Genomic DNA, 9,461 nt, shown 5'->3' with positions numbered 1-9,461 from the left:
ACACCCAGTGCACGAATTTTGTGCACCGGGCCCATAGTTTTAAAAATAAAAGAAGAATGCCAGAGTTAGCTAATAAATAGCATGAATGAATTGGCTTATATATAGATGGTGATTAGATTTGTATGTTCATCTGTTTTTTAAATACATGGAATGTAATTCCAGTCGACTCAATACTTTTAATTGATATACATGTGCTCATAAATTTATTTAAGGGAAATATGGTATTTAAATTGGTTAAGTGTGGTTTTTTGCTTGGATTACTTAATGTTTTTCCTAATAGTTTTTGTCATGTCACCATAGTTCCCCCCTCTGGTTACAGTTACCATGGTTATTAATCACCTGAAACTTTGGGACCTGCTGCTTCCCAGGCCTGAGCACTACACTCTGGGTTGTGGCAGCTGTTGCCTTCCAGCTGGAAGCACAGCATTTTATCGTCTCAGGAATGCACTGGTCCTAGATCTATGGTGTGTTCCTGCTGCCAAGTGGCCGAGGCACTAGCAGTTAGGGGTCGGAGGAAAAGCAAGCTTTCACAGACAGTGTGTGGATAGATCTGGCTGTACATAAAGAGGTACTCATGGGAAAGCATACAGCGCAACAGGAAATGTAAGAAGAGTAAAGACAGGTTATTTCAGGGGGTTTAAATCAAGATGAGTAAGTCTCCTCAAAACTGCACTTGTGATTAATGTCCTTGGAATAGCATTGTAGTTTCCCTATACTGTTCATAACTGATACTGCTGTGTAATAAATACATTTTCTAAATTCACTTTTTTTGTGACCTTAAAGAGGGTTTCTTTTGTTTTGAACTATAGGGTGAAAACACAACAACTCTACAAGCTTATCCTCCTGAGGGAAACATAGACTTAAAATATTTTCCATATTATGGGAAAAAACTGCATGTAAGTATTTAGAAGTTCTTAAGTGGGAACAGGCACATCTGCATTAAAATGACACTTGTCTGGGACAGGTAGACCAGTCTTGTGTAACTTGTGCATCATTTGTTCTTGTTTTTAAATACAAATGGTGATGGCAAATGAAGATTCCTTGTCTACAATTCAAAACAAAAAATTCAAGTAGAAAATACCATTATCACTTTAATTATTTAGGATGTGTTTATTTAGAGAATGTAGAGAAGAATTAGTCAAGAAATAAATAAAGCTCATTACCCAGAGATAACTATGTTGTGGTCTAATTTCTTTCATATTTCTTAAGTATATGTTTATAAATAATTCATTTTATAAAATTGGGATCATACTGTATATATACTTAGAAAACTTTTATTTTAAAATGATTTCAAACATAAAGTGGTTAAAATAGTAAAAAGAAGTCCCATAGACCTTTTGCCCAGATTTCCCAAATGTTACTATTTTACCTCAGTTGTCTTATCAGTCTCCATTTATATATAATTTTTTTTCCCTGAACCATTTGGGACAAAGTTATAAACATGATGCCACTTTACACTAAATGCTTGAGTGCTATTTCCTAAAAATAATGACCATCTTACTAATCATAATCTAGTCATCAAAGGAAGTTAACATTATTAGAGGCTATTGTCCAGTCGCTGGGCCTTGTTGAGATTTCAGCGGTTGTTCCAGTGATGTCCTTCATTGGAAAAGAAAAGTGTTTTCCAGCCCCGGGATATCACACTGTTAACATCCTCAGTCACCTGTGACCTGGAGCGTTCCTCACACCCTTGTACTCTTCAAAAACCGGTACAGGCCTCTCTCGGCTTGTTTTGTGTGTGTGGCTCAGTCTGAGCTTGTCTGGTGTCCTTCATGATTAAATGTAGGTTGTACATTTTTGGCAGGTATGCCTCAGAAGAAATGTTACTTCCTTTTAAGAATGTTCCTCAGGAGAGACTTGGTATTGATTAGTCCCAATAATGGTGATAGTAACCTTGAACTCCTGGTTACCAACTGGTGTTGGCCAGGTTTCTCCACTGTAATCAATAAATATTATCTGGGGAGAATACTTGGAGTCTGTAAAATTGTTTCTCTCATAGCCTTAGCATTTGTTGATTCTTGCATAAATCAGTTAATGTAAGAGCTGTTCCCAATGTTTTTCTTTTTTTTTTTTTTAACAAAGTTTTATTTACTTTTTAGTTATTAAAATCCTCACTAGAGGATAATTTTCCATTGATTTTTAGAGATAGGGAAAGGCAGAGAGAAACATCGATGTGAGAGAGGCATATTGATTGGTTGCCTCCTGCTCATGCCCTGACCAGGGCCCAGGCCAGGGAGGAGCCTGCAGCCGAGGTATATGCCCTTTACCGGAATCGAACCTGGGACCTTTTGATCCACGTGCTGACACTCTAGTCACTGAGCCAAACCAGCTAGGGCCCAAATGTTTTTCTAATCCTGTCTCTCCTTTTTCCATTTACTAGTTGGCATTCTACTCTAAGAAAGAACTTTTTCTTCTCTATCATTTATTATGTGTATCATTATGTTTTCATGGATTCTTATTCAGGGGTTATATATAATCTGTTATAATCACTTATTTGGGTGCTAGACCCAGATTTGGCTGGTGGGAAACATTCAGGCTGGCTTCTCTGTCCTTTTGACATGCCCCCAGGATTCTTCGAGCACTTCTTACTTTCCCTTCCTAACCCTGGAATCAGGCCCTAGTGCCTTTCAGTGAAGAATTGTATTTAGAAATCATAATGATAGTACAGCAACTGAGTATATTTGTGCCACATTACACAGGAATCGTTAAGTAGGGATACAGGAGACCTAACATAATGAGTAAGGTGGATCTTACGCACATTTATCAAACAGAATAATACGGAGGTAATACAATACAAATCCTCAAGCACACCTAGAACAGTCGCAAAATTTATTGTTAAAAAATACATCCTAGCCCTGGCCAGTGGCGCAGTGATTAGAGCATCACCCTATGCACTGGAGGGTCATGGGTTCAATTCCCCATCAAGGGCATCGGTGTCTCACATCAGTGCCCCCACCACTTTCCACTCTCTAAAAACCAGTGGAAAAAATATACTCGGGTGAGGATTAGCCAAAGAAATTAATAAAAGGGCCCCTCTCAAAAGAGGGAGGGAGTCAACATTTTTATTAAACAACTTGAGTGAAAGGGAAAATTCAAACCAAAATTGTAGGATATCTAAAAAATACTGGTAATGAAGCAATATAATCACAGCCCATGGGATGCTTTTAAAACAGTACTCAGGGAAATTCATAGCCATAAATACTCATCAATAAAAATTAAGTGAAAATAAATGAACATCCAATTTTAAGGGGGAAAAGTAGAGAATTGAAAATAATAGATCTAATTAATAGATTAAAACTTTGGTTTTAAAATTTTACAGAATAAACTTAACTCTTGATGAAGTGTAGATGAAGTTACTTTGAATTTGAATTAATATGTTTTCCTTTATTTACCAGGCGAGTTATCTACAGCCATTAGTTGCTGTCCAGCTCAACTATACTGCTAGCAGTACCCCAAAAGAAGTAACAGTCGAGTGCAAGATTGTTGGATCAAAAAACCTGAAAAACTATGATGATCGTGACAAGTTTTTAGGACGAGTTGCTTTCAAAATCACAATGCGTGCATAGTAGGAGTTAGAATATGTCCACAGAGTAAATGTTGTGTTGTTTGTCTTTATTTTGTATCAGCCGGACCTGACATTCTAGAATTATGAGACCACCTGAGAGAGAGGTGGGGTGGTACATGACACTGCGGTAACATTGTAATGTGCTTCCCAATCGTAGTGTTCGGTGTCCTCTGAAGTAACTGCCTGTTGCCTCTGCTGCCTTTGGAACCATTGTACAGTCATCAGACGGGGACTGTGAACACCTGATTCTGAACATGTGGGTCTTGTCCTATTTTTTTATGTGGTTTAATTGCCAAGTGTCTAAAGCTTAATGTGCTGTGCCATGTAAATATTTTATAGATTTAACACTGGTTAACTGTCATATATTGATGCCAACCAAGTTTTAGAGGTAAAATGGTACCTGACCAACATGAAGTGACTTTACAGCTGCAAGAAATGTGTGGGGAGAAGTTCTGTGTGTGCGGAGGAAAAAAGAAAATAAAAGATTTGAAAGGTTATCTTGAGTTTATTGTAAAGTTATTATTAAGAACAACAACTGTTGCCCTAGCCGGTTTGGTTCAGTGAATAGAGCGTCTGCCTGTGGACCTAAAGATCCCAGGTTTGATCCTGGTCAAGGGCACAATTCTGGTTGCAGGCTCCTCCCTGGCCCAGACCTTTGTCAGGGTGTGTGTAGGAGGGAACCAATTGATTTGTTCTCTCAAATCAATATTTCTTTTATTAAAAAAATAACACAAACTGTTCATTATAAAACATGTAAAAAAAAAAAAGTAGTGATGGAATTATTAGTGCTGGGACTAAATTTCTTACGCAAAGTATTTTAGACCATAGATGAAACAGCATTTTTAGGTTACCCAGTATGAATATGCACCCACTTTTATTAATGAAATTAAATTACTAAGATTTAAATTGTGAAATATCTTGTTACTACTTTTATTTAGTAGACTGTTGTCTCTAATAAAAAACATAAATTGTGAAGAAGAAAAAACAAAACACCAAGATGGCGACATAGGTAATCACCTATACTTGGCTGCCTCTCACAACCATATCAAAATTACAACTAAACGGCAGAACAGCTACCACCCAGAACCGTGGGAAAGCTGGCTGAGTGGAAGTCCACAACTAGAGAGGTGAAGAAAGCTCATTGAGAACGGTCAGAGGTGCAGAGGCACAAAAAGTGCTGGCACCTGGAAGTGCTATTCTTTAAACCGGGAGGTCCATACAAGCTTCTGCTTGCTCTGAACTCCAGTTCCTGGCGAGACTCGGGGACCCAGACACAGGGAGAAACTGGACTGTCTGGCATCGGGACAGGAACACAAGGGTGGCTTACTCTCAGAGGTGCTCACAGCGATCATTGTTCCTGCATGGGTGTGCGGGACCCAGAAAACCAGGGACTTCGATTCAGGACAGCCATTGCTGTTTGCTCCACCCTGGTGATTCCCAGAGACCCCACCCCACCCAATTTACAACCCCACCCAAGCTGTGTGCATCGGCTTTTGCATATGAATGGCCTGTCCTTTCACCTAAAACAAACAGCAGCTGGGTCAGAGAGCCCCAGAGCTTCCAAAAGAAGGCCCAAGGCCTGGCAGCAACAGCAGCCTTGCTTCACAGCTGGGCCTTGTCTGGGCACTTCCAAACACCATACAAAGAGGAGGAATCTGCAGATGCCTCTGTAGCTCCTGCTGGGCGGCCTCAGACAGTGGCTGACCTTGCACCTCCTCGGAGATCCAAGAGCCAGTGTACCCAGTGTTCAGAGTGAGACTATACTGGATTACAACTCTTCACATCCATAAGAGACACATTCAAGGGTCGGACTCAGCACCAAAGCCCCACGAAAGCAAGTCCTGCCCCATAAGGGTGTCTCCTGTGCAACAGATCTTCCAGTGTAGACACAGCTGGTCATCACAGCCAATAGGCCTGGAGGTCAAATCCTCCTAGTGATACCAATAGCAATCGGGTTAATTACAAAACTGTGCACACAGCCCACAAAGGGGTGCACCAAGAGCATCCATCTCAGGTGACTGGGGAGGCTGAGCCACTGGGCCCAATAGGACATCAACCACATAAGGCCACTCTATCAACTCAAGGAGACTTAACAGCTACCCAGTACATAGAAACAAACACAGGGAAGCAGCAAAAATGCACAAAGAAACAAGTCACAAATGAAAGAAATGGATGAAAGCAAAATACTGAAAATAGAGTTCAAAACCATGGTTATAAGGTTACTCAAGAATCCTAGAAACCTTGGAGAAATTTAGTGAGACCCTCAAGGATATGAAAAAGGACCAATCAGAAATTAAGCATACACTGACTTAAATAAAGGATATTATGCAGAGATCCAACAGCAGACAAAAGGATCCCAAGAATCAAGTCAAAGATTTGAAATATGAAGAAGCAAAACATACAACCAGAAAAGCAAAAAGAATTCAAAAATATGAATATAGTGTAAGGAGCCTCTGGGACTTCAAAACATACCAACATCCAAATTATGGTGTGCTAGAAGAAGAGAGAGCAAGATATTGAAAACATATTTGAAGAAATAATGACAGAAAACTTCCTCTACCTGGTGAAAGAAATAGACTTACAAGTCCAGGAAGCACAGAGAATCCCAAACAAGAGGAATCTAAAGAGGACCACACCAAGACACATCATAATTAAAATGCCAAGAGCAAAAGACAAAGATATTAAAAGCAGCAAGAGAAAAAAAATCAGTTACCTACAAGGGAGTACCCATACAACTGTCAGCTGATTTCTCAACAGAAACTTTGCAGGCCAGAACGGAGTGGCAAGAAATATACAAAATGATGAATAGCAAGAACCTACAACCAAGATTACTTTTCCCAGCAAAGCTATCATTCAGAATTGAAGGTCAGATAAAGAGCTTCACAGACAAAAACTAAAGTTCACCACCACCAAACCAGTATATGAAATGCTGAAGGGTATTCTTTAAGAAGAGGAAGAAAAAGAAAAAGGTAAAGATAAAAATTATGAACAACAAAGTGACAACAAATACACATCTATCAACAAGTCTAAAAATCAAGTGAATAAAAAATCTGAAGAATGGAATAAACTGGTGAAATAATAGAATTGGGCATAGAAAAGGAGTGGACTGACAATTCTCGGGGGTGGGGGAAGAGATTGGACAAAAATCTTAAACCTATGGATGAGGACAATGGGGGTGGGATAAGGGCATGGGGTGGGTGAAAACCTGGTGGAGGGCAGCTATGGGGGGGAGAGGAACAACTGTAATATGAACAATAAAGATTTATTCAAAACCCACATAAATTGTGAAATATGAAACATTCAAAACTTCCAACCACCCCTTCCCCGGGGCCCCAGGGTGACATTGCACCTCACCCCTTATGGGTCAGGTCGCCACCCCACGTGGACTCTGGCGGACGTGCTCCTCCCATTTGCCTCTCTTGGCCAGGCCTCCACTCCGCCCCCAGCTGACCAGCAATAGGGGCCGCAGTGTTTTTCGGATGCACTTTTGTCACTTTCGGCCTGGACTTTGCGCTCTTGATCACTGTGCCTGGGGACCCACTTCGTGTCATCATCCTGGTCGCAGGGGCATTTTTCTGGCTGGTCTCTCTGCTCCTGGCCTCTGTGGTCTAGTTCATCTTGGTCCATGTGACCAACCTGTCAGATGCCCAGCTCCAGTATGGCCTTGTGATTTTTGGTGCTGTGGTCTCTTCCTTCTACAGGAGATGTTCCGCTTTGCCTACTACAAGCTGCTTAAGAAGGCAGATGAAGGGTTAGCATTGCTGAGTGAGGACGGAAGGTCACCCTTGTCCATCGCCAGATGGCCTATGTGTCTGGTCGTTCGGTATCATCAGTGGTGTCTTCTCTTTTATCAATATTTTGGCCGATGCACTTGGGCCAGGTGTGGTTGGGATCCATGGAGATTCACCCTATTACTTCTTGGCATCGCTCTCCTGACAGCAGCCATCATCCTGCTTCATACCTTCTGGGGCGTTATGTTCTTTGACGCCTGTGAGAGGAGACATCAAAGAACAAACCCACCAGCAAGCAGCGGTCTGCGGTCGACTCCTGGGGGTTGGGAGTCATCTACTGGCACTTTTTTCTACTCTTGCTCCCCTCCCCAGACATTCCTGAACCCATGGTACGAGGCCAGCCTGCTGCCCATCTATACAGTCACTGTTTCCATCGGGCTCTGGGCCTTTATTACAGCTGGAGGGTCCCTCTGAAGTATCCAGCGCAGCCTCTCGTGGCGACAGCAGGACAGTCAGGTGATGGTGTATTCTGCCCTGCCCATCCCACCCGATGATTGAGGGAACCTTGGGGGGGGGGGGGGGGGGGGCGGAACCCCTGTGCCTGGGGTGATCCCCTGATCTCGCTCTGTGTTTTTCCATCTGCTGTTCTGGACAGTGCAGGTGGCCAAGAAAAGGGGCCTAGCTTAGCCATTGCCATGAAGGTGACATTAATGGCGGTGCAAGGTTAGATGAGCTCTGAGTTTTCCCTGCCCCAGACTGGACTTCTTGGTCTTTTTCTCATGTCTGAGGGGAACCATTTTTGGTGAGATAAAGACCCAAAACTGCCTTTTCTTTTCTCTTTTTTTTTGAGAAGGAAAAGGGAGAAGGTATGTTGGACTTCTCCTAACCTCCTCAAATTGCTCCTTTTAGCTGGGCTCATATCTGTCCCCTATTCTCCATGGTCCCAGGCCTTGGGGGATAGGAAGGACATGCATGTTTGGGAACTGGTATTACTGGAACTAATGTTTTAACCTCCTTGACCACCAGCATCCCTCCTCTCCCCAAGGTGAAGTGGAGGGTGCTGTGGTGAGCTGGCCCCTCCGGAGCTACAGTGCCACTGGAGGAGCCAGCCTACCATGACATCGTAGGGAAGGAGGGAAGATTTTTTTCTAGTTTTTAATTGGGACTGTATGGGGCGGGGGGTAGGGGGGGTGGCGTGTCCCATCCTTTTAATCAAGGTGACTGTGATTTTGACTAATAAAAAGGACTTTATAATTGTGAGGGGAAAAAACTTCCAACAAAACAGAGTTTTATTTCAGCATTCTTTGATTGGTGTCATTGAAATTTTCCCTCCTCCTCAAGAGTTTGTTACAAGCCTTTGTCACAATGTGAGGGACTTTCTCCTTTATTGAAAAAGGTATGCTTTTTTTTTAAGTCTATTTTTTATTTTCTGATTAAAAAGCAAAAACGGATATTTTCGAGGTTTTCTTTGTGTTGATGCGACTCAGGAGAAGTGGGCCCCGCTGGCTGGCTCGGGGATGGCTGTCTGGGAAAAGCACGAGTGCTCTGGCCTCGCCTGGCATGTGGGCCTGGGTTCCGAGGCGAGGTGGCCTCCGCGCTGGGTAGTGGCCCTCGGCCCGTCCGGAGCTCTGTCACTCAGATCGTAGTGACAGCAGATTTTCACTTTTCGACGTCGTAGCAACTGAAGACAAACAAGAATATCCAAAGTGGGGGGATGTTGGGTTTTGAGGGAAAATGGGAATGCACCTAATCACTGAATCGTAGCAGTGCCTGCGTGGTTCAGGCGTGGCTCAGACTGCTGTCTGACCGTGGTTGACCAACCCAACTCTTCCTGTTTGTTTTCTATTAAAATTAGGGGAGTTCGACAACTCTATCACAGGCCTGCTGTGGGCCAGGTGATGATTTGCTGGACTCTGAGGCCTCAGAGATGAAAAAACATGGTCTCTTGAAGATGTTGAATTAGGAGGGAACAGGCTCTGAGACCTGCAGTGGTTACCACGGTGACGGCAGTTCGGGTTAAGGAGCCAGGTCTGAGTCAGATGATTGGCCTGGGACGAAGGGAGCCCTGGACAGTCGCAGTCCATTTCTGCTCCATTTCAGGTTTTCCTTGGAGCTTCACTGGGTGTCTTAAATGCAGCTTCTGATTCCCAATGAGAGCTTTTGCA

At 42.8% G+C, this 9,461-nt stretch overlaps 1 protein-coding gene and 1 pseudogene across 1 annotated transcript in view; both read left to right on the top strand.

Annotated features, from left to right (window-relative positions):
• The window catches only part of ATP1B3 (ATPase, Na+/K+ transporting, beta 3 polypeptide), a 57,145-nt gene extending 53,083 nt beyond the window's left edge, over positions 1–4,062 (top strand). The window contains 2 exon segments of the mRNA XM_015560412.1: positions 810–896; positions 3,396–4,062. Coding sequence (XP_015415898.1) covers positions 810–896; positions 3,396–3,566 — 258 coding nt within the window. The 3' untranslated portion in view covers positions 3,567–4,062.
• LOC102771986 lies at positions 3,959–7,770 on the top strand (annotated as a pseudogene).
• Positions 7,771–9,461: the final 1,691 nt, after the last annotated feature.

The sequence above is a fragment of the Myotis davidii genome, unplaced genomic scaffold (assembly GCF_000327345.1).
Source record: "Myotis davidii unplaced genomic scaffold, ASM32734v1 scaffold73, whole genome shotgun sequence".
Taxonomy (NCBI): domain Eukaryota; kingdom Metazoa; phylum Chordata; class Mammalia; order Chiroptera; family Vespertilionidae; genus Myotis; species Myotis davidii.
Note: the sequence above shows the minus strand (reverse complement) of the source record. Positions and strands in the feature narration are given on the sequence as shown.